At 41.4% G+C, this 26,276-nt stretch overlaps 2 protein-coding genes and 1 long non-coding RNA gene across 3 annotated transcripts; all 3 read right to left on the reverse strand.

Moving 5' to 3' along the window:
• Positions 1-1,680: 1,680 nt before the first annotated feature.
• Positions 1,681-25,698, reverse strand: LOC125879941 (uncharacterized). The gene is made up of 3 exons (XR_007447992.1): positions 25,631-25,698; positions 1,988-2,109; positions 1,681-1,822 (listed from the first exon to the last, which is right to left on the reverse strand). It is a non-coding gene; the product is annotated as an uncharacterized LOC125879941 (long non-coding RNA).
• LOC125879920 (pleckstrin homology domain-containing family F member 2-like) lies at positions 8,828-11,652 on the reverse strand. Its single transcript, XM_049562086.1, has 2 exons — positions 11,324-11,652; positions 8,828-9,775 (listed from the first exon to the last, which is right to left on the reverse strand). The coding sequence occupies exons 1-2, from the start codon at positions 11,568-11,570 to the stop codon at positions 9,132-9,134; spliced, it is 891 nt and encodes a 296-aa protein (XP_049418043.1). The 5' UTR covers positions 11,571-11,652; the 3' UTR covers positions 8,828-9,131.
• On the reverse strand, positions 18,997-21,600 carry LOC125879935 (bone gamma-carboxyglutamate (gla) protein). The gene is made up of 4 exons (XM_049562111.1): positions 21,467-21,600; positions 21,198-21,242; positions 20,123-20,207; positions 18,997-19,306 (listed from the first exon to the last, which is right to left on the reverse strand). The coding sequence occupies exons 1-4, from the start codon at positions 21,522-21,524 to the stop codon at positions 19,204-19,206; spliced, it is 291 nt and encodes a 96-aa protein (XP_049418068.1). The 5' UTR covers positions 21,525-21,600; the 3' UTR covers positions 18,997-19,203.
• Positions 25,699-26,276: the final 578 nt, after the last annotated feature.

Raw genomic sequence — 26,276 nt, forward strand, 5'->3', positions numbered from 1 at the left:
GTGTGCATACAGTACAGGCCAAAAGTTTGGACACACCTTCTCATTCAATGCGTTTTCTTTATTTTCATGACTATTTACATTGTAGATTCTCACTGAAGGCATCAAAACTATGAATGAACACATGTGGAGTTATGTACTTAACAAAAAAAGGTGAAATAACTGAAAACATGTTTTATATTCTAGTTTCTTCAAAATAGCCACCCTTTGCTCTGATTACTGCTTTGCACACTCTTGGCATTCTCTCCATGAGCTTCAAGAGGTAGTCACCTGAAATGGTTTTCCAACAGTCTTGAAGGAGTTCCCAGAGGTGTTTAGCACTTGTTGGCCCCTTTGCCTTCACTCTGCGGTCCAGCTCACCCCAAACCATCTCGATTGGGTTCAGGTCCGGTGACTGTGGAGGCCAGGTCATCTGCCGCAGCACTCCATCACTCTCCTTCTTGGTCAAATAGCCCTTACACAGCCTGGAGGTGTGTTTGGGGTCATTGTCCTGTTGAAAAATAAATGATCGTCCAACTAAACGCAAACCGGATGGGATGGCATGTCGCTGCAGGATGCTGTGGTAGCCATGCTGGTTCAGTGTGCCTTCAATTTTGAATAAATCCCCAAGAGTGTCACCAGCAAAACACCCCCACACCATCACACCTCCTCCTCCATGCTTCACAGTGGGAACCAGGCATGTGGAATCCATCCGTTCACCTTTTCTGCGTCTCACAAAGACACGGCGGTTGGAACCAAAGATCTCAAATTTGGACTCATCAGACCAAAGCACAGATTTCCACTGGTCTAATGTCCATTCCTTGTGTTTCTTGGCCCAAACAAATCTCTTCTGCTTGTTGCCTCTCCTTAGCAGTGGTTTCCTAGCAGCTATTTGACCATGAAGGCCTGATTGGCGCAGTCTCCTCTTAACAGTTGTTCTAGAGATGGGTCTGCTGCTAGAACTCTGTGTGGCATTCATCTGCTCTCTGATCTGAGCTGCTGTTAACTTGCGATTTCTGAGGCTGGTGACTCGGATGAACTTATCCTCAGAAGCAGAGGTGACTCTTGGTCTTCCTTTCCTGGGTCGGTCCTCATGTGTGCCAGTTTCATTGTAGCGCTTGATGGTTTTGACTCCACTTGGGGACACATTTAAAGTTTTTGCAATTTTCCGGACTGACTGACCTTCATTTCTTAAAGTAATGATGGCCACTGGTTTTTCTTTAGTTAGCTGATTGGTTCTTGCCATAATATGAATTTTAACAGTTGTCCAATAGGGCTGTCGGCTGTGTATTAACCTGACTTCTGCACAACACAACTGATGGTCCCAACCCCATTGATAAAGCAAGAAATTCCACTAATTAACCCTGATAAGGCACACCTGTGAAGTGGAAACCATTTCAGGTGACTACCTCTTGAAGCTCATGGAGAGAATGCCAAGAGTGTGCAAAGCAGTAATCAGAGCAAAGGGTGGCTATTTTGAAGAAACTAGAATATAAAACATGTTTTCAGTTATTTCACCTTTTTTTGTTAAGTACATAACTCCACATGTGTTCATTCATAGTTTTGATGCCTTCAGTGAGAATCTACAATGTAAATAGTCATGAAAATAAAGAAAACGCATTGAATGAGAAGGTGTGTCCAAACTTTTGGCCTGTACTGTATGTCCAGGGTAGAGATGCCACTGTAGTTCAGGGACATTCCCCCGACAATGTCTAGACACTGGTGGTGGAGGTGAAGAGGGGGATGGCTGAAGTATGATGATGATGGGATGCAAAGCAGGACTTGGCAGTGGATGTGCTGAAGACTGGAGGTGAAATGGGTTGCAGGAGGGTCGCATCCCTTTGTCCTGAAATGACAACAGCAGAGAGGAGCACGGTTTCAAAACTGACAGCAATGATATAAATAGTCTTGAGGAGACTGTGGCAAAATCTGGTTGGATTAATTCAGAATGACACCATTAGTCAGCTGATAGTGTGGAAGCTGGAGTGATGCAATGAGATTGCATTCTTACATTTTACAGGCTCCTTAGGAGTGGAGGCAGCGGGCAATGCAGTGGGGCTCGTTTCCCTTCCACACCAGTCGCAGCTTCCTGGGGTGTTCAGGGTCATCAGAGTGCAAGTGCTGGATGTAAACCTGGAGAGGAAAAGAATAAGTATAGTGGAGATATGGCTAAATAATAATAATAATAATAATAATAATAATAATAATAATAATAATGTATTAAAAACATTTATTAAGTCATTTTTTAAAAAATTATTTAAGTAACTTGGGTAAATTCTTTGAGCTATAGTTACATAAATGTTGGTTTTATTTTTTATTTTCATTTATTTATTTCTATTTATTTACTTATTTAGTTCATGAAATAAATGGTTAATGTTAAAATTACTTGACTCACTTAGATGGAAATCTTATACATAATTGAAATATGTAAATGACAAAATAGACAAATATTTTTTTTGAGCGTATCCTTCAAGTAGATATCAGCTTTTATTGTAGGCTCCTGGAAGTGATCATTAGGCGGATATGATCTTTACTGAATAAACATAACCAGTGGCGTAAGGTAGTTACAACGGGCCCCAGTGCACGTTATCATGATTGGCCCTTGTGCCCACTCGTTTCTAATTATGACTTGCTGCAATGTTTGCAACATGAGGCATAGTGCACTTTACTTTTAATTTAGATCTTTGTTTCTGTTTATTTATTTATTTCTTAAAATCTAATTTTAATCCTAATTTTATCGTTGTTTTGTGTGAAGGGAAGCTGACAATTAAGGATTTCATTGTACAGTGTAAACCACTGAGTTTTTATTTTGCATATGACAATAAATTTCTTGAATCTTGAATATAGTTAAGTGCCTAAACTAGCACCCTTTTTTTTTTTATCCTCCCTTGCCCTGTTTGCACTGTCCATATTTACACCCCTGAACATGACAGATGACAGCAGTGAATTCATTTTTCTCATGACTCACTTTTCAGTCAAAAGGTCCAGCACTTATTTCTTCTCTACAATGCAATGCCAACTTTTGGCCACCAGATGTCACTGTATTTACAGTCAAACTAACCCTGCAGGGACCATGTGCAGTGTTGGAGAGTAATAAACTCGGGGAAAGCTTATTGAGTGGGCCTGTCAGATACAGGCCCAGGCTCCTAAAATGTCATTCGTATTTGCAGTGATTCAAGGTTCAGTTTAGGAGTCGATGTTACAATCCGTTGATGCACATACTTAAGACAATGAGTGGGAGTGATTGTGCTGTCTGAGGGTCTGAAAAGTTGGAAAGGGAATAGGTAGATAAAAAAGCAAGAAGGAGCATAGGGAGGGCAGAGCCAAGGAGAGACTGAACTCTCTCCCACCTGACCAGGTCCCTCATTTTGATGAAGGAAGAGAGGGGAGAAGAGAGAAGAAAGTAAAGGGAGAAAAACCTCCCTAACTTTAATTGAGGTGGAGTTTAACTAGTCGATTGTTGTTGCACATACTTGCAATTGTGAGTGATAGTTGGAGCCATGCTGGAGGAGGAAGTGGAGGTTTAGGGAGGGTAAAAGTTTTATTGGTGTCATCAGGTGGATACCCTCCTTCACTAGTGTTTCAATGATAGGCCAACAACACCTCCAGAGGACTCATCAGCAAGACCTGGCATCCCAGGTTCGTCCCCCTCTGCTTTTACTTCCTCGAACCCTGCTGTTGTTAGTGGTATTAACTCTGGAAACAACTACCAATTCTGAGAAACAAAGGGAAAGGACTGATTTTTTATTTTACCATTACTTCTCTACTGTTACTGTTCTCACCCCAACTTGTCACATATCGTTGCTCGGTCATTGCCATCCATGCCTTCATATTACACGCTAGGTATCTTCCTGTGTTTGTTGTTGACGTTCCAGGATGGTGGATGAAGTTATGCCATGCAACACAAGAACGTGGTTAGGTGTAGAAAAAAACATTGTGGTTTGGCTCTACATTCATACAGGAAGCGATCACTTCCGCCTTCACCTGCAAAATATTACTCAAATCAGGAAGCGATTCAAAATGACAACAAAGTGATACAAAAAGATGCAAGGTAACTGAAAAGAGACACACAATGCCCTTTAAGGACTCATTTACGATCATCAGTGGATAAGGATATGGAGACAGAGACAGGTGGAGCCTTCAGTCTGCACTCTGCGTTCATTTTGCTTGTATTTGTCCACCTTTTCTGAAAGCTTACGGGTACGAACAAAACGGAACAGTGCCACCGGAGATTGTGGAGACAGTGTAGCGTAATTCAAGTGCAATACAACCATAATATATGTAATAATATACAGTCAGGTCCATAATTATTTGGACAATGAGACAGTTGTCGTCATTTTGGCTCTGTACACCACCACAATGGGTTTTAAATGAAACAATGAATACCTGCTTAAAGTGCAGACTCTCAGCTTTCATTTAAGGCTTTTTTCAAAAATGTAGTATGAACCGTGTAGGAATGACAACCATTTCTTCACACAGTCCCCCAACTTTAAGGGCTCATAAGTATAAGCTGAAGTGTTTGGGGCACCGTTATCTGCTCAGATTCAACCAAATGCTTCAAAACTCATTGGACGATGCTTCACAGTGCAGATGGACAATGACCTGAAGCATACTGCAAAAGCAACCAAAGACATTTTTAAGGCAAAGAAGTGGAATGTTGTGCAATGGCCAAGTCATATCATCTGACCTGAATCCAACTGAGCATGCGTGTCTCTTGCTGAAGCCAAAACTGAGGGCAAAACACCCACAACACAAGCAGGAAGTGCAGACGGCTGCAGTAAAGGGCTGGCAGAGCATCACCAGGGAAGAAACCCAGCATCTGGTGATGCCCATGTGTCCAACACTTCAGGCAGTCATTGACTGTAAAGGATTTGCAACCAAGTATTAAAACTGACTGTTTAATTGATGATTATGTTAGTTTGTCCAAATACTTATGAGCCCTTAAAGTTGGGGGACTGTGTGAAGAAATGGTTGTCATTCCTAAACGGTTCATACTACATTTTTGAAAAAAGCCTTAAATGAAAGCTGAGAGTCTGCACTTTAAGCAGTTATTCATTGTTTCATTTAAAACCCATTGTGGTGATGTACAGAGCCAAAATGACGACAACTGTATCACTGTCCAAATAATTATGGACCTGACTGTATAGTACTATGAAGTTTAAAGCATTCCCTGTCCACATGTCAGATGTCTACAGCGCTGCCTCCGTTTAAAGGTTCAGTATTACAATGTCCTCCACCGCTGCCTCGTTTGTTGTTATGTTGTTATGTTAAACTATGTCTTGGCTGTATCTATGCCATCATAAAGGACGCATGTAAGTATGAGGGCAGTGACGTTTACAATGTTTGAAACAGACGTATCTGTTTTCATTCATAAGGGGGGAATAAATGAGCCTTAAGAAAAAACAAAATTACTAGAAAGAGATGGAAGACTACCACAAGGAGACACAAAAAGATGCATAACGACTACAACAAAACTCAAAACAACAAAGAGCCCAAACCACCTCTGAGTCTGTGTGTCGTGCTCCTTTGTAGGAACGATGGTGGTGCCCTTTGCATATCCATGCCCAGGGATCTACTGTCTTATAATCCACCCGTGGCTGAGAGAGGCCTTCACAGTGTCTCAAAGACTTGAGTGTGAGCAGTAGTTACTTTATAAATACAAAAGTAAGTCATGACCAAGCACTCCAAAAACAACATCTGCCTTTTTGCAGCATAAATCACAGAGCTCCAGTCGTCTAAACACACCACGGATAGTTAGCAAACTTTATTAAAGAAACCAAATACGAGTCCACTCTGCAGCTTTAACCAGTACACTGTAATTAATAACAAACCGTATAAACAATCTGATGAATGCACTCTGTAGTCAGAAGTATCTTTTGCAGGAAAATAGGTGACACTTCCTTGTTCCGTGCGAGAAGAAGTCAAACAGGTTTGACACTACATTCAAGGAAATGACTCGCCCATGATTAGAAAGGATTTAGCCTCGTTACAGCTATTAATAAAAGTCAAATATAACAACCAGTGGAAAGGTCATCCACTTTTAAAGCTTGCAACCGCCCTCTGGACAGAATCAAAAGCAGAAGCAGTGATTAAAGGTGGTGGCCTGTGGGTGGTTTAAATGATGTTTGCTATGGTGCCACTGACCTCAGATCAAGGATGATGCAATCACAGCTTGTTAAGTCGACATATTCAATGACAAATCCACTCCCAACAGAAAGTACCTGAACTCCTCTCGGACCTCACAAAAACACACTCTCTCCCTTCAAGGTTTGCCACATAAATGCCTCACATATCTGTGAATGTTAATCCCAAACATTAACATGTCTGCTGTACATACAGGCCTATAACACGAGGAAATAAACCACAGAAAAAGCCAAACTTTCTGCAGCACTGTTGTTGGAAATGCAAACCACAGGTCAATGTCCAAGAGGAGACTTTTAAACCCAAAGCATAAAGAGTTGATTAATTCTATACAACTAAATTAACATGTAAGTAAATCTTAGGAAGGAAATCACCAGTTATTCCAAAATCTCCATTTGGTCATATTACTGTCACCCCTTCACAGTAAAATGTCATTGCTCTTCTTATAAACCTCATGAAATAAAATTTTGGACAATCACGGAACATGTGCTAACAGCAGCTACACTTGTAATCATGAAGTGATGTGTAATTTCAGCCTCATGTATACAAAACAATGTATGGAACCCCAGATGTTTATATATGCTATTAAAAAATATTAATAAAAATGACATCATGAAATAAAAAACATAAAAATGAAAGAACAACTTGTAAGATAATTTAAAAAAAATCATTAAAACTTAACTCATTATCATGAAAAGCTATTTTATCATTAGCCCACTTGATTTATAATAACTGGATGAATAAATTTTAGTTCATTGTAGACATTTAATTTTAAAAGTCTCTTTATTTCATATGGCATTTTTCCAAAAAACACATTTCAATCAATTCAATCAATTTTATTTATAAAGCCCAATATCACAAATCACAATTTGCCTCACAGGGCTTTACAGCATACAACATCCCTCTGTCCTTTGGACCCTCACAGCAGATAAGGAAAAACTCCCTGAAAAAAAAAAAAACCTTTAACGGGGAAAAAAACGGTAGAAACCTCAGGAAGAGCAACTGAGGAGGGATCCCTCTTCCAGGACGGACAGATGTGCAATAGATTCATGAGAAGTTTTGTTTCAAAATGTTGCATCATATTTTTTATTTCATATTTTATTATGTCACGTTACTACTACTGATTTATCCAGATAGCTTCTGTTAGCCAGAGCGGCAACATGCCAACATTGTTCTGACTTGACCAAGAAGAGGCTGCTGCTATAAATAAACAGCAACCAAACTTGAGCTTAAAAATGCTGCTCATACGTCCTAGCTTGCTATGCCAACTTGTGAACTTATTAGGCTCAATGAGCATCAGAGTGTAGAGTCCGTGTTAGTGCTGCTGGCTGCTAGCTTGAGAAAACACAGATGACAGTGTCCATGTTTGTGTTGTTGATCTAGTTAGAAGGAGCTAACTGGCTAACAGTGGTTTCAGTTGTTGAACTTGTTTAGCGTGGATGGATTACATAACGAGCCTACTGGGCGGAGGCCCAGGGGCCCAAAGTGTCAAGGGCTGGAATATGTCACTCAAATTAACATTTACTAAACAGGAAGGGATGCAAAATACCACAAAGAGATGCCAAGAGACACAGAAAACTACTAAGAGTAATACACACAAAAAAACCCACAAGGAGACACAAAATAACTACAACAAAAAAAACCCCCACAAAATTACCAGATAAAGACAGAAAAAGGACAAAAAAAGACACCAAATTACCTCAAAGAGACACAAAGTTTCCACTAGGAGACACAAAATTACTTCGAAGAGACAAAGTTACCTCTGTGAGATACAAAGGACAAAAAAAGACACCAACTTACCTCAAAGACACAAAACAACTACAAAAAGACTAAAAAAGACACCAAATTACCTTAAAGAAACAAATTTTCCACTAGGAGACACAAAATGACATCAAAGAGACACAAAGTTATCTCTATGAGACACAAAATTCCCCCAAAAAGACACAAAATGACCCCAAAGAGATACAAAATAACTACAAAGAGACACAAACACATGCAAAAAACCACAAGCAGACACAGAATAACTACGAAAAGTACTAAAAAGGGCCAAAAAGACACAAAATTACCTCAAAGAGACACAAAGTTACCTCTATGAGACACAAAATTACCTAATGAGGACAAAAAAATGATCTTAATGAGACACAAAACAACTATACAGTAACACAAACACAAGGAGACACAAAATAACAACAAAATGACTAAAAACAACCAAAAAGTCACAAGGTACTTCAAAGAGACAAAAAACAACCACTAGGAGACACAAAATGACCATGAAGGAACAGTAAACCACATAAATATGCATAACGACTACAAAGTGACACAAACCACAACACAGTCTGTGTCTTGCTCCTGCGTCTCATACTCCGCCAATGGGAGCAGGGGACATGTTATTGGCACTACTTCTAAAACTGGTATTTTTGAAAATAAGACCGAAATGCTATTTTATAATAATGAGTTGAGTTTTGATTATTTCTTGAATAATTATTGCTCCATTTATATATTTTTTTAAATGTCTTAATGTGTTTATAAGTGTCATAATTATTCATTTGTTTAACTAACAACACATCGCTGCTCCATAATGATAATCCCAACAGTGAATTACACATATTTTAAATAGAGAAAGTAAAATGCATCGGAATCATCACAGAAAGTTAGATTAGTTCACACAACATGACACATAATACTTGAATCATCACGACAGACACAAATCTTTCACCTGTTTCATTAGTGCTTTATTGTTTTTAGACAAAGAAACAAATTATTATATATATACATATAGTAGATATGAAGTGCAAATGCTATTTTACATATAAATTGTCAAAGTCCTCTCATTTCAATAATATTTACATGGTGAGGAGTGTAAGCAGTGCAGTAATGACGACAGTACATCGGTGCAAAGTCAATACGTGATTTTCTTTTTAAAGATTTTCATTATTGACTTCTAACCTGCTGCTGTGATTTTTACCTGGTCATTTTAATCCGTTCAAAAGTCCGATACTCCGTTATGATACAAGTCACTCTTTCATGATGGTAGGATAATCTACATCTGGAAGGCTGTGGTGAGACAGAGGTCGCTGATTCATTGGTCGTGGGTAAACATATGTTCCCACGTGTCCCCAGGTGCCCATCTGTGAGTCCAGCCAGCTGCTGGAGGTGTAGGTCTGACTCATCTCCCCTGTATCCTCTTCATCACTGGATGCTGCCTCAATGTCCTCCTCTGAGCTGTTCTTCCCAGTGCTGTCTCCCCTCACGCGAGACATCTCGTCTTCCTTATTCCTCGTGTGACAGAAACTGCAGACCCTCAGCCTCTTGGTGGGGTGAATATGGTCTATCACCGCTCGCTCCTTGGAGCACGAGTTGCAGACCAAAAAGCCGCATTTTCGGCAGTGGTGCCGACGCTTGGTGGCGGTGAACTTGTTGAAGCAGCGCATGCATTTGAAGGCCACCGGGTCTGGGATCCAGGCAACGGCAAAGGTGGAGCGGGGTTGGCTGCTGCCGCCCTGCAGCAGGTTTGACCGGCATTCTTCAATGTGGTCTATCCAGGCCCGCTTCTCCTCGAATGAAGGGGCGGACACATAGAAGGACTTGCGGGGTGTACGGATGAGCCATTGGTTCTTCATTCCATCTCCGTCCTCTACGTCCTCCAGCTGGATACCCTCTGAAAACACAGTGACAATGGCATATTGATAACAGTGCAGAGATGCTATGGTATTGTTTGCACGCTTGTCCATTAGCCTACTACTCTCAAATTTTCTGTTTTGCTTTTTCCTATCGAACAAATGAAATGCAGTTAAATCAACAACTCATCGTGTTCCGACTTGCACCTGCAGCCATTGAAACCACTGCAGCTGAATGGAGGTGAATGGATTTTCATTTTGAGACGTTCAAAGCATTAAGTTTGTTCAACTGAGGAACCACAGGTTGAGGTGTTCTGCTGTTTGACTGGGAGTCCCCCAGGAGTCAGTATTGGGTCCAGTTTTATTCATCATCTATCTCGTTCCTCTGGGCACAATCCTTTGTCACCATGGTGTTCATTTCCACTGCTACACAGATCACACACAGTTCTACATCTCCACTAAACCCTCCACTACCCTTCCTCCCACTTCTCTCACCGTCTGCTTTGAGGACATCCTGAGCTGGATGAGCAGGAACTTTTGGAAGCTTAACGGCAGCAGACCTGAGGTGCTGCTCATTGGCTCCAAAAAACATCCTATCCAAAATCCAAAACACCCAAGTCCCACTTATCATCCTTCACAACTTCCCTGTACCCACACCAAGAGCATCAGTGTCATTCTGGACAGCACTCTTTCATTTGAACCCCACATAAAAAACATAACCTGGACTGCTTTCTTCCACCTCCGCAACATTTCTAGACTTAACCCATCAGTGTCCCAGTCCAGCCCCGATGCTTGGTCCACGCATTTGTTACATCTTCTATTGACTATTGTAATGCAGTACTCTCTGGCCAAAACTCATTAACAGGCTTCAGATCATTCAAAACTCTGCTGCCCGGATCATCACCTGCACCAAATCATTCGACCACATCACCCCCATTCTCATCCAACTACACTGGCTCCCTGTTCAGTACCAGACTGGCTACAAAAACCTGCTCACTTTCGAAAGCCCTCCACAACCCAGCCCCCACTTATCTCTCTGAAGTTCTTCAGGAGTACACCCCTTCCCACTCCCTGCGCTCTTCCTCTGCTGGTTCCCTGAACATTCTCACCTCACGCCTCAGTACCATGGGTGCCAGAGCTTTCAGCTGCACTGCCCCCAGGCTCTGGAACTTCCTACCTCCAGACATCCGACAGTATGACAGCGTAACATCCTCCAAATCCCATCTCAGAACCCATCTGTTCAAACTGGTTTATGCGCTTTTACAATGACTGTCAAACTGCCAAAAGTAACCTGCATTTCCAGAAAAATGTCTTGTTTCTTCAGGCTTATCAGCAGAAAGATTTGCTCCGTAGTAGTTTCAGTGGTATGATTTTTTTGTTGCTTTGTGTAGCACAAATATATAAATACCATTTACCTCCATTCTATTGCCGTGAACTTCTGCACACAAATGCAAAGGCAACACCAAACACTAACAAAAACTTGGTCACTATAGATTGGAGCGATGAAAACAAATGCTAGTTTGAACATTTCCTGTCTGACTGGATCAAGAGTTCTGCTGAGCTGCAGCAGAAGCAGGTAAATTACTCACCTAAAGGGATGACCTTCTGATTTTTGTGCCAGCGGCCGTTCAGGATAATGCTGCCGTACACCAGAATGTCGTTGAAGAGGAAGAAAGACTTCGGCTGGGGCTTCCGACGACCCTGTTTCATCAGATGGCCCTGTCCCATCAGAACCCGACCCGGTTTGGATAGGCTCCCCCCTGCTGGGCCAAATGAGTTCTCCACAGCCTGGATACGCTGTCGGTTCTCCCTCTCAAAAGTTAACAGGTCCATCATGGTCACCTAGTATCTGTCTTAGCCCTCGGTTTACACATGTACAAGGCGTCAACAGCAGGCTGAGTTATATAAAGGCTTGTTGGCACAATGGGACTTCCCAAGTTTAGACTGAAGACAAACAGGTTATACAGGAAATAAAAGAGATGGAGAGGTGTGGGGCTGCATGCTGAAGCACACTTAGAATTACATTCAATTAGCATATATGTTTTTAAAGGTAAAATGTTTCTCTGCAAATTCAGAGCAAATAACAGATGAAAAGCAATTAGTGAATTTACTTAAAATAATACTTCACCCACAAAATGATCATTTGTAAATCAATCAGTTGTGTTGTGTTATCTTGAATTCATGAAGAAAACTTTGTTTTTCTCACGTGCCTCCATGGAAAAAGGTGAACATATTGATTTATTGACTGATTGGGGTCCACATTAACAACAACAAAACTATATGAAATCATCTGTTTACAAACTCTCACACAGCTCTTGCAGTATAATTCAAGTCTCATTTATCCGTATGCTCAGTACTACACAAACACATGCATTTTCACTAAAACCTTACTACTTAAAACTGAACTTAAGGTGAAATTTATCTGAGCTCTCTTCAAAGTCAAACGCTAATAATACAGCATAGCAGTATTTCAGGCAGGACACGATGTCAAGCTCAGCTCACATCCCAGCTACATCAGCTCATCTCAAACATCCCAGTCAACTGATGGATCAGCTGACTGATGGAGGGGAGCCAACTGTTAGATAACATGATTCCTTTCTACGCAACCAATTGGTGAATATCATTCAGGGTGCCCTGTTTAAACTGCTCTTGCCAGCCTACTGTTGCTGCTTCCTCTGCAAGCTGCTCTGTAACACGCCTCCACCCCAGCTCCTCCTTTTCATGCTGTGTCTGAGTTATCAATATCATTTCTGTTTGTCATTGCTGCTGCTCTGTTCTCTTCCCGAGGGATCTTTGCTGCTGCTCTCCCTGCTTTAGACATTCCATGTAGGTGCATGGAAGGGCAGGGAGGTTTGCTGTCTCTGCATCAGGCTGTCCTCATTTGCACATGGAAGGGCAGAGAGGTGTGCTCTCTCCGCCTTAGGCTTCCTGCGTAGGTCAGAGGAAAGGCAGAGAGGCCCCAGAACAGAGTCATAATGCCAAACGTAATACTGCAAATGGAAATAAAGTTTACTTTGACTTAAGTGTTCCTGACTGAACTTAAGTCTTTAGCAACAATGGGAATGTCATTAGTTTTGCAGGTATTCAATCATAAACCAAAGCGCTAGACACAATAAAATTCAGATTTTTTTCAAACAAGAAACAAAAAATAGAATTTAATTCAATATGAATCTTATATTTCTTATGTAAAACTATTTGAGCAGTTATGACGAGTGACAGTTGGTGTCAATATATATTACTATTCGGATGAAACGTAAAATTGGAGGAACAAAGTAGCAACCTGCGAAACAAGTGTTGCAAGAGACTGAAATTCTTAAACTATACTAAAAAAAAGTAAAAGGCTGTTGACTTAACAAGGCCTCATGTTTCAAAATCTGACATGTTACTGAGAGACAGGTTAGGCAGCTCTGCTGCAACTGGAGTGAAAGAGAAACAAACTTTGCTGCCAACTGGTGTTAGTCATTCCACAGACATCTTGTGGTGTCTCTCCCACGGTTAACAGGTACTAACTATGCAAATCAGCCAGATGGCCCTTAGGCTCTGTCATCAAATCAGAGACACTTCTTGGTCAATCGTAATGCAGTGTGTATTAAACACGTATGGTAAAATATAAGGGAAACTCCAAAGAGTGGGGGAAAGAGGTTTCATGAGGAAATACATTTAAAGCTGTCAGTTCAGGTATTGACAGGACATTTTGATTTGGTTTAAGTTAGGGGAACTTCCTGAGAATAAACGACAATTAAATCAGTCAAACATGTTCATCATAGTTACTTCATTAGCATAACATTAAACATATTACCTTTTCACCTGGATAAAATGAAGCTTAGCTACTCACTTAGATGATAACTGATATTATTAAACATTACTCGGGCCATGAAGCATGTTTCTAAAGACCATCTCTAGCATCAATGCCAAGAATGTTAAAGGAATGATTTCATGTTTTGGAAAATACCCTAATTGACTTTCTAGCTGAGAGCTGAATGACAAGATGAACACTGCTCTCAGCAATCAGCTGGTTAGCGTAGCTTAGCACATAGACTGGAAACAAGGGGAAACAGCTAGCCTGGTTGTTTCCAGTCTTTGTTTTAAGCTAAGCCATGCTAGGCTAGCTACATTTTTAACATCAACATTAAGGTGGTGTCAATCATCTCAACTAAAAAATCTTTATTTTGTCCAAATTACATAATTATAAATGAAAAATAGTCGAGACCCTACATATTAATAAGAGGTGGGAACAAGTCATTGTAAGTCTCAAGTTTTTGCACTTAAGTCCCAAGTCAGGACAGGAAAGTCTCGAGTTCCAAAACCTCAACTTTTGAGTTTCGAAACACCTCATCATGTGGTCTTCCATAAACGTAATGCCAACATTGACTTTACAAAAATTGTCAACACTTTTTATATTTTGCATTTATTTGTGAAAACAAGTCTGTAAAAGGTTACTTAGCATGTTAAGCTAACGTCAGTTAAACATTAGCTGGCTGCTCAGTGTTAATATTAGCTGTGTGTCGTCATCTGTAATTTTCGTCCTGTACGTTTTGCAATCTGCATTTTTGGTGTGTAGCCTATTTGGTACATGACCTATATCTGTGGGCTTGTGGGAAGGTATCAAGTACTTTCAAGTCAAAAGGCTCAAGTTTAAGTGATGTCATGAGTCATTGGTGTTGAAGTCCAAGTCGAGCTGAAGTGTTTTTTGATTTTCTCGAGTCGAGTCTGAAGTCATCGAATTTGTGACTGGAGTCTGACACGAGTCCAAGTCATGTGACTCGAGTCCACAACTAATTGGCACTGATTATATGTAAATTACAACCCAATCATCAGTAAAATGTTGGCATTGTGCGTTTCTGCAAACCACTGAACATTTGTACATTATTTTTAGCAGATACGTTGCAACTTCACATTAAATTAAGTTAATTTGTCAACTTAGGTTTGGGAGCAGGGCCACGCCGCAACCACACCGCATCCATCCTGCTCTGTCTGTCTCAGGTTTCTCGACACACACTCCCTTTCCCTTCATCCATCATCCTCCCTACCTCATCCCTACCAACATCCTCTCCTCTTATTCAATGTGGTGCATACCTCCCATGTCTCATTCTAGGTATCGTCTAGGAACTGTAATCAGCTCAGGTGAAAAAACGCCTGAGACAAACCCATACACTTAGTCTCCCTCTGCCTGAACTCCAGTACATCCTCCCAGATCAAGATAACAGAAGATATAGTATAGTACATATCATATAGTACATCAGTAGGTGCCAGTATCAGTGTCACTGTGGTTTTGCAGGTATGAAGAGAAACAAAAAAAATGTCAAAGATACTGAGAGTGTTATAGAGGACAACACAGTAGTTTCATCTGTCATAGAGGGACAGACTTGTCTGACAACATACTCGAGCGCTGTGCACATCAAGGCCAAGACACTGCAGCCCTGATAGCTGCAACAAAACAGACACACACTTCACAAGAGGCAGTGTCAGACAAGAAAAAACAACCCTGAGTCTCCACAAAACGTGCTGCAGAGACTTTTATGCCCTCATTGTCAATTTTTCCATGGTATCGAAAACTATAGAAAGTGTTGTATTTCAATATTTTCAAGTTAGAAATCTCTGTATAATGACACCCCTACTGGTTTATATGTGAAGCCATGGAGCCCCTCATGTGAGATTACAAGTACAGCTAGAGAGCTAGAGAAATTGCATTAACTCTGAATTTAAGATGTATTTATCAACTCTAAACCTGATCAGAAACAGCGGGTTTTGCTGTGTTTAGGTCAGAGAAAATATGATTCTTATAAATACGTTTGGAAAAATGGTTTGAAAACCAAACCAAAAGTAAAGGATCACAAACAGCTGAATCGTACATTACATCACTTTTATGCAGACGCCAAAGAAGTAACACAGCTGAGAACTGGTATTCTTCCACTTCCTTGTGTTGGGACATTCACACACTCTCAGATGATGTAATCTGTGTGATGTAAGGTGGAACGCGGAACTATGATGATTTCATTTACACATCAAAAACCAGATTGTTCATCAGCCCAGAGTCTTTGCTATTCCCTCAAGAAGTCGAACTGAATTGAGTAAATGTTTTCCTGCTGCCATAATACTCAATTCAGAATATAGAAGACCACATTTACTCGACACTATTGGGGATCCTTGATTTGCAATTAGAGCAGCTCAGGTTATTATGGTATGGCTTTACCCAGCTAAACATTCATTCTGTGACTCTACTCCAGCATAGTGTAACAAAAACAGGCTTTGGGGGCGCGAGTGAGCAGGTTATGGAGTAAGACGTCTTTTTTATAGCCCTTGTAGGATCAGCAATATTTTCTGAATGAAACAGCCATTTCTACATGAAGACCTGCTTAAAGGTTCACTGAGGCTACCATAAAAGCTGGATTACAAGAGGAATGCCGATCTGAATGGCAGAAAAGCTCAAAAAATACAAATGGTGAATGGACCTGCACGTGTATAGCGCCTTTCTAGTCTTCCAATCACTCAAGCACATTCACATACAGGGTGCCACCTGCTACTGAGTTTTTAAACACACTCAGACACCGATAGAACAGCCATCAGGAACAATTTGGGGTTCAATATCCTGCCCATCGACATGTGGACAGGTGGAGGGATGGAACCGCCGATCTTCCAATTAGTGGACAACCCACTCTACCTTCTGAACCACAGCCACAGCGTGCAAGAACTACCCAGACTTCAGGTAGATCAGACCAACCCTTGCCGGACACATATGGAAAGTGGAGGTTATGTCATCCAAAACTCCTGGAAACCTTTCTTTCCCATGTACACAGCTAAATGCACTATTCTCAAGCCAATTGAGATAATAGAATGAAGCAATATAACACGAGAGGGAGTGCTGTTGTACTGAATAGCAGCACAACTGTGATTTGGTTGTAGGCACAAGGCTGCAGGCACAGTGCCGAAGCCAATCACAGCTGTGCTGATATTCAGTATTGTTTTTATACAGCAGTTCTACAAGCGCCATTTATTACTCAGTAGTGAAAGGCGGAAACAGGTTATGATTTGTGTGTTTATTTAAAGATTTATTTGGCTTCACCAACACAAACAGTTCCACAGCTACACTGGGACTGAACTGTCGCCAATCAACATTCAAAGAGACAAATATTTTTGTCAGGGATTTATGACTTTTGTTGTAGACAACAAAGGTCTGAAGATTTGATTGCTACGTTTTTGTGAGTTGGTTTTCTTTGTTGTTTGTGCACATGAAGCACTAGGGGTGTGCCATATCATCTCGTTCAATCCAATAACAGTATGATTTTTAATTTCATTTGAAAAATTCATATTGTGATACTTGCGATGTTTCAACTCGTTGACCTATGACGTCATACTGAAGCATAGCTTAAAGTGAAATTATTACCAACTCTGCGGTGGTTCCAAAAAGAGGAGCAGCTTCAGTAGTGTGGAATACACTGTGGCGTCCTGAATGTTTTATGAACAGCCCCGGACTTCTCAGACTCTTTTGGTGACTTACCGCTCAGAGGGAACTCATTCAGCGGCTCCTCTGGCAGCAGCATACTCCATATATGTGAATGTGTGATAGTTGTGGTATTATAACAGGTTACAGCGTGATTAGAGGAGAAATGGCAGAGCATAAAAGTCCAGGTGGAAAAAAAAACCCAACTCAGTCATTTAGGATTTTACTAAAAGAAGGAAATCACCTGTTGATTTATATATATATAGATCCCAGGGGACATTTTTAGTATTTGGGAGCTGTTTAAATGTGTAATTTGTGGTTGATTTTATTTTGTTGAACTATTAATATTGTAACAGAATCTGAGTCTCACTCTGAGTTACTGCTGTTGTTCACAAACTAAAGAAATGAGAAATCATCTTAAAGGAGCAATAAGCGAAAATTCATCATTTCTAGATTGAAGGAATTAAAAAATTGCTATGTGAAGAACTAGAGGTGTAATTTCATCTGGAGCATAGCATGACATCACACACCCTCTCTCTGTGTTCATCTCCAGCCCATTGTTTACAAGCCGGTCCGGCTGCGCGTTCATGTACGTTCACGTGAATCGCCACCTCCTTCCTCCTCCTCCTCCTCCTCCTCCTCCTCTTCTTCTTCTCGGAGCCCTTGGCCCTCCCTCCCAATAAAAAGCTACAGCCAGTGAGCAATGGCAGATGGTACCTGTAATAAATGTAATATATTTGCGGAGATGGAGGCGAGGCTCAGTGACTAGAAGAGCTGGTAGACGCGCTCCATAGCTGTAAGTTACTGCAGTAGCCGGTGGCAGCCGACTAGTGCTAACTCCAGGAGCTTACGCTAACTATTCTCCGTGAGCCCGAACGTTAGCGTGGCAGCCGACTAGTGCTAACTGCTAACACTCCCGGGTAATCTGCCTGTAGTGAAACCAGGGCTAACCAGTGCTTCCTCCTCAGGCTCCACTTCACTCAGCTGCCTGACAGACCCCCTGAGAGCGGCTAGCAGAGCGTTAGCTGCAGCATGACGGAGGGAAGCACAGCCAGTTAGCCTCCGCTAGCTTCGCAGCTAGCCCTGGCTCTCCGTTTAGATCCAACCGGAGCACCGTGCCCTGGTTTGTTATTCAGGTTAATGTGGGAAGAAGCAGCGGGTATATCGGGCAGCTGAGTGAAGTGGAGCCTGCGGAAGAAACACCGGGACCGTCTGGATGTAATAGTCCGTGGAGGTGCTGCAGTGCTCGGCTGCAGATAGGTAACGAGGCAAGTGGGGGGGTGGAGAGCAGAGGTAGAGGGAGGTGTGGCTCATGACACACTTTGTTTTGGTCTACAGGCAGTGCACAACAGCAAACCTAGCGGTGAAACGATTTCGCTTTTTGCCCCTTTAATATTTAGTGACTGTTTGAAGGTAAACTGTAAAACTACATCACTCATTTTGTTGCAATTCCATTTTCTTCAATGAAAAATGATTATTTTTTCACTAATTTGCTATATCATCAGGAATATCGTTATTGTAAAAATACCCTTAAATATTGTGATATTATTTTAGGGCCATATCACCCACCCCTATGAAGCACTCTAGATAACATCTGCATTATATGAATTATGGTGTCTTGTGAGCCCATACTTGTGTACATGAGACAATAAAAAAGTTCAAAGAGGCAAAGTCTGCATATTTGGATTTTCCTGAAGACAAACTAACACTCTTTTTGTCTAGTAAACTTTTGGATGTCTATTCCTGTTAAACAGTGACATCTAGTGGCCACAACTTGTCAAAGCCGTTAGTCAGAGAATATCCAGAGTCACACACACAGCATAGTTTTATATATCTTTATTTACTTTCATCACTCTACTCTACAGGTTAACAGAGACAATTCTGCCGGTCTATGCAGGAGGGAAAAATAAATTCCTGATGCACTCCCAACACATCTCACTTTTTAATTCAACTTTGACATAATGGAAAAGTTTCCTCAGACTTTTTTTGGCGTCACTGTAAAGACAATCAGTTGTTGTGGTTTGGCCTCTAATAGGGGATTGGTCCATAGTAGGCGGTGTAGGCGGCGACGATCCCCTGCGTGTCCATCATCTCGTCACAAGCCGCGTTGAGCTCACACACCTCTCTCAGGCTGAGTGGAGAGACAGAGAGGGGAACGATTACAGAGAGGCAACACACAGGAGATGCTGTTTGTGCAGATTTATGTCATCTGTCTGTATAATCAGCCATCAACACTGTTAGGACATGCTTAACATCTTAAGTGCATCTACAATGTTCGATCATTCTCAATCGGCTCTGTGTAGCCTTTGGTTCCTGGGAAAGTGTGTTTGCGACAGAAAGTCAGTCTGTGTTAAAATGCATCAACAAGTTTTCAGCAGTGACGTAAATTAAGACGAGACAGTTGCACCCGAGGGAAGCAGCTTCACCTCCTGAGAAGTACCCCTGAGAGAGCCAGCGAAGATATATAAATGGACTTGTATTGCACCTTTCTAGGCTTCTGACTACTCAAAGCGCTTTTACAATACTTGTCATATTCACCATTCACACACATTCATACACAGCGGCCGAGGCGACCAACAAGATGCCACCTGCTACTTGTTTTCACAATCACACGCACTTAATTTGGGGTCCAGTTTCTTTCCCTAGGATTCTTCAATATGCAAACTGGAGGATCGAACCATTGATCTAATCGGTGGACAACTCACTCTACCGTCTGAGCCACAGCCACCCAAAGATAAGAAATGATCTTGGCTGAAGAGAGGTCAACCAGAACTCGATGTACAATGTTTACAGGAGGTGCGCAGCCTCTCTTGGATGCACTCCTCGAGCTAACCTTTGATTTATGTACCATGATCTGAGCATTAATAAAGTGTGACAATACTGTAAGAGATTTCTGTCTCGTTCCTGTTTTGTCACGACATGTAAAAGTAGAGGAGGAGTGAAATACCTCTCCAGCTGGGCCAGGGACAACTCTCCAGGAGCTCTCTTCTGTCTCACCACTGAGGCAGCTGCGTCCCTCTCCACAAACATACCTGCACATCATACACATTGACCATCATTATTTTTTTTAAATACACAAGATATCCATTAAACAACCAAAATCTAATGCGTGTGGAAGATTCAGCTCACAAAATGACGTATATCTTATGAAATAAAATTGAATAAAATAAATGAATTTTAAATTAAATAAAAAAGGGGGGCGACAGAAGTTCAGTGTGACTTGCTTTGGGGACCAAAAGGTCGCTGGTTCAAGTCCCGACTCAGACCAAATATGGATTGTGGACTGGTAGTTGGGACAGTATCAGTTGCCTCCTGGGCACTGCTTCGACACCCCTGAGCAAGGCACCAAACCCCCGACTACCCAAGGTGCCTGTCCATGGGCAGACCCCTCTCCCTGAAATCTTCCCATTTAATGCATGTATAAATCCTGTTTGTACGTGTGTGTGTGTGTGTGTGTGTGTGTGTGTGTGTGTGTATGACAACAGAGTACAAAAATTAAAAAATAAATTTTCAGGGCCGTGTGAAGGCCTTCGATGGGGCAGGTGCTCAAAGTTACAAAGGGGCACCTGAAACAATATTCAAAAGAAGCATGTGACCTTTCAACAAACCACATCATACTATTGTCATTTACAGTGTTTATTTATTGATTTACAGTATATATAATTTTTCTGTCTTTAAGGTGATGTTCCTAGATAAACCTGTATGGGTTTCTATCTCACCTGCACTCGTATTTTAGCACCGAAAGCGCTGCAAGGACCTTTTGTAATGCAAGGAATTATTATCATCATTATTTAGGATTTGTGTTTTTAATTCTTGGATGTTTAAATGCTCAAAAAACTCAGCACATACACCAGACGTGGGGAAAATTCTAATCTGATATGGGTTTCTATTTACTTTTGCAAATAAACATGAAAAATAAAAACACAGTATTTCTCTTTGAGTCAAACTGACTCAAATATGTTAAATATTCATGTAACATCGCTGATACAGTCAAAAACAATATTTCTGAATCATGATCTTACCATCCTGAGCAGGGTTTTCAGCAGGCTGGGCACCAGTGGAGGCATCTGTCAAACATGATGGGAAAAATATGAATAATAATGTCATTTATTTTATTATTTTCACAACAGGAAGTGTTTCTCAAGTGATTAATTAAGCCAGTAAAAAAAACAAATCAGCTGGATATATATTTAAAAATAGTCGTAGCCTTTAAAAATTGTTTGCAGAGCAACATACAGTTGAATTAATATAATATTACACTATAATAAAGAGCTTTTCTGCAGTATATTACCTGAGGTCAGGCAGATGACAGCCAGGGAGCAGAGAACCAGGACGGCCAAAGTCTTCATCTTTCAGCTTCTTTCTTCAGCGTCAGCAGAATCAGGCAGCAAGTGGGGCCGGAGAGTTCAACAGCTTCAACTTAAATACACTCTGGTTTTATAGATGGGGCCCTCACTGTGGTATGTGATTGGTTAGGGGATCATATGTCACACACCCACAGGGATGCAGAGATACACACCTCCATAAAAATCATTATGCAAAAATACATTTTATGTGTTTGTTTGTGTAAATGGACACAGACGTAGGAACACTGAGGAGGAATATCAGCTTCCAAAAGGTGGGTTGTTGTCATAGGTGTAGATTATGGGGGGAAGGGGGACGCAAGGGAGACATGCCCCGCAATATTTAGAACATGTGCCCCAAAATTAAAGACATTTACCGCATAAAAATGATGCACAAAAGCCACAAATTGGTGCATAAAAATCACCAGGATGCAGGAAAGAGTTTGCTCCTGGTGGCCGACCCCAAACCTATCGTTTCATGTGTGCCCACCCCAATATTGAAATAAAACCTGCGCTCTTAGTATTTGTTTTACAGCACAGGTGATGAGAAAACAAATGTGGGTGACTCACAGCCGCAAATATCCTCTGCTGGATGTGTTTGTCAATGAAAAATATTTCACACCTTGTTTAGGTCATTTTCACCGCTGCTGAGAAACCAGCTAGTCCTTGTGAGTAATCGCTCTCATGAGCAGTTTCTTCTTCTACATCTTCAAATAGAAGCTTTTTTTGCACAAGGATGAAAGAAAAGTAGTTAAAGACATGAAGACGAAATGTTTAAACACTGAGATGCAGAATGATGCGACATCAAAAACAAATCACAGACTACTTTCTGTCAGGGATAAAATGTTGGGAATGCAGTGCCAGCTGGCAGCCTGGAGAGGTCAGAGTTTCACAGCACACCCACTCACTGTGTACATGTAGGTCACTAAGTGCACACACAGCAGAGAGAGGCATGTAACACAAAGTAAAACGGAGAAAACCGCCGCCGCGCATCATGTGACATGATTTAAATCCGAGGGCCCTTTCTTTTATTGCAAACCGCGGTGATTTCCTACAGAAAGAAAGCAACATTTAGAAACAAAGCCAGCGTGTTTGAAGACTTGGAGGAGGGTAATTTAAAATGTGGAAAGATATTTTTAACAAAAACAAGTGGGTGGTTTGCCAATAAAGTGGCAGAAAGCTTCATTCATCAAGTGGAACATGTTAATTAAAACACAGCTCACCTCTAGATGGATGTTTTTGTTTCTTTCACCATTTTTAAAACATCTGATTTTTTTTTTATTTTAATGGTTATTTAGACAGGATGTTGGAGAAAGATACTGATGCTGAATATTATTCCATCCATCCATTTTCATCTGCTTATCTGGGCCAGGTTGCAGGGACAGCAGGCCAAGCAAAGCACCCCAGACTTCCCTCTCCCCCACAATCCTTTCCAGCTCATCCTGAGGGACCCCAAGGCGTTCCAAGGCCAGATGAGATATGCAGTCCCTCCAGCTTTGTCTGGGTCTGTCCCGGGGCCTCCTACCAGTGGGACATACCCAGAACACCTCTCATGGTGTTCTGGGCATGAGAATCGCCACCTTAACGTGGTGGAGAGGTTTGCATGTGCCTGTGAACCTGGGAGCTGTGTTGTCCTGATGGCTGACCCAAGGCAAAGTGGTCCCAGTGGAGGGGCCAGACTAAGAGCTATTCAAGAAGACCTTGATGAAACGGTATATTCGGATTGCGCTCTCTCTGTCCTCTGCTGTTGCAGGCACGAAACATACCACTGTTTGTAGTCGCCCGCTACGTTTATCTCCTCCACTTGCAATCAGCTCTGCTGTCTGTTGCACCAGACTGACCTCTGGTGGTGCGCAATGTGCACGACATGTGAAACATCATCAATACAGCCTCTCCAGTATGAAGTTAATAGAAAGATGAGCGTCTGTATTTTTGACAGTATTGAAAATGATAACGTCTGGATTTTTGGATAACCTGATATACCATAATACCATGATTCCGCCCTAGCCTAAAGCCCAGCTCAGACCAAAGATCTGCGGTGAGACAAAAGTTTTAGAAAGTCGCAGAGAAAAGTTGCAGCGGTGTGAACCGGCCAGTCTGAGTTCGACTCAAGTCGGCTGATGGTGTCACCTGCAACTCAGCTGGTCAAATCACCGGTGGCTGGTTTTAGAACATAAAGCATATCACTGGTTCTTCAGCCAATCAGCTTGGAGTGAAGTCTGCTGGTCAAGTCAAAATGACCGCAGACAGCATGTTTGCTTGCTGCAGCAGGTGCGTCATCCCCACCAAGCCCCCTGTTTCCGTCCTCACGGTGTGCTGGTGTTGGACAGTGGGTCGCTACCTGCTGCTGCTCACTGTGTGTGCTTATGTCCACACACACACACACACACACACACACACACACACACACACATTCTCATTGACTCACTAATTGGCACTGGTTACATATCATTGTGGCATACTGATTATTAATACGGTTGATCTGATGCTCGTTTTATGTTGTTCGCCATTTCATCACTACTACGAATGCAGCTTTAGCCATCATCTCATTATCACCATCCTCATTCATATTCTAAGAAGCTACAAATTATATTCAGCCACAAAATAAGCCTGAAAAGCTGCAAATCAGAGCAGAAGTACAGAGAGCTGTTGCATAGAGATGATACACCATCTCATCTAGTTGCATTAATGTGAACCGGCAGGTTTTTAGAACACGGCAGAACGGCGCTTTGCAAGTAGTTGCATGTTTCAGCTCGCCTCGTCGCAAATCTTTGGTCTGACCTGGGCTTTAGTAAGATTCTTTTTGTTAAAACACAAAAAGCCATGAAATCGCCATCACCAATTCCACCAGACTCCATTTAAATTAAACGTGTTTAGAGTCAGCACATTCTAGGTCTGACTGGGTGAATTAAGAGTTTATTTCAACCAAACCAGAGTATGCCATTGTTGTAACAGTGCAGAGACGAACCAAGACTGTTTTTGTGAGTTTTAATTTGCGTCTGTCAACTCTGAATAAAGTGCTTTTAACAATAATAAAATTACTATTTATTTAAATGGAGTCTGGTGGGTTTGGTGATGCTGCTTCTAGTTAAACACAAAGGATGTTGCTCTTTATTGAAAAGGTCAATCTCTGTAGGGTACTTTCTGTAATGTTGTCAAACACTTGCAAGAACAATCTACAGACAATCACAAAAACAAGCACATTTAGTGGACACAATTAACGGAGCACAAATGCCCTGTGTGGTTACATTGCAGTCTGTTTTGCTGTTGGCTGCAGCCCTCTTGCTCAATACTGTACCGATTTTAAAAAATGCTGTGCCCATTAGTCACTCAGACACAAAAACATGGGGAAACAGGGTCCAGGTTGAAAAATCCCAGAGTTTCCCTTTAATCTCTGATATGAAAATGCCCTCTCAGACATTTTTCTTTGCTGCTCCTCTCGTCTCTTTTCCTGACTAGATATTTAGATTCTGGACTGGTCCTGACAGTATCATATGGGGTGTAATTTGACTGTCTGGGTCAATGTCGGTGCCTTGGCTCATTTCAGGGGCAGACTTGAAGGATTCAACCTCAGGACAACTTTAATTGTGCACATATGTGGCCTTGTGGGAACATGAAAAAACAAACATCTAGCATGACTGTCTCTTCAGGCCTGTGCCATGCTGACATCTCCTGCGTGCTGACCTGTCTTCGTTTGCATGACTGTCTGCAGCAGTGAGGATGCACAGATGTGTGGTGTGTTGCCCAGATTTCTCCAGAGATTACAAGAAAACAGATCTTCACAACACATATTGAAATCAGCAGTGATTTGTGTCCTTGTTTAACCCATAAACAAGCAAGTGGTGGAAACAGACTAAATATTAACTCCAGTAGGCCTGCTGTACCTCAGCACAGTGGCACCCTCATAAAGTTTTCATAGGGTGGCCAGATGGGGACACTGAATATCTTGGGTTGGCACACCAAAACCAGAAGCTATAGCTGAATTTCAGGAATATAAAGACTAAAGCTAGCTTAAAACTACATCAAAATGAGTGTTACATGGGTACTTGACCGATTTTCAACCACCTTTGTATCATAACAATATGGATAGTGTGTAAATGAATCCATCTTACCATCACCTAGATCTTCTTGATCATCTTTCAGTTAAAATCCAGATTTTTGCTGGCGCTGGGAATGTTGCTTGATTATTAGTTGCTTGAGCTACACATTGTACTTCCGTATTTTCATGTGCCTGCCCTCACGGACACAAAGAGTATAGAGACGGATCAAGAGAGAAACTCGCCCCACTTTCTTAAACTCAAACCCAATCAAACGGTAAAACTAAGCAGTGCTGATCAAATATAAACCAACATTCTGTTACTGTATTACCTATTAATTGCCTAAACTGTCTTTAGAAACATATTTAAGTGCGCTGTTTGGCTATGACACGACAATTTGTGAACCGGAAGTGCGCGCCATACTGTTTCCTGTATTGTAAAAACGAAGGCTGACAATTCTGAGATGAAACGGTACAACTAAGTATTGCTGATCAAATATAAACCATATTTTGTTACTGTATTGCCTATTTCTTGCCTAAAATGTCTTCAGAAACATATTTTAGTGCGCTGTTAGGCTCTAATACGAAAAATTGTGAACCGGAAGTTGACGCCATACTATTTCCTGTATTGTAAAAACGAAGACTGAAAATACAGAGATAAATAATCAAACTAAGCAGCGCCAGTCAAATATAAACCAATATTCTGTTACTACATTGTCGAT

Source organism: Epinephelus fuscoguttatus, linkage group LG19, assembly GCF_011397635.1.
Source record: "Epinephelus fuscoguttatus linkage group LG19, E.fuscoguttatus.final_Chr_v1".
Lineage (NCBI taxonomy): Eukaryota > Metazoa > Chordata > Actinopteri > Perciformes > Serranidae > Epinephelus > Epinephelus fuscoguttatus.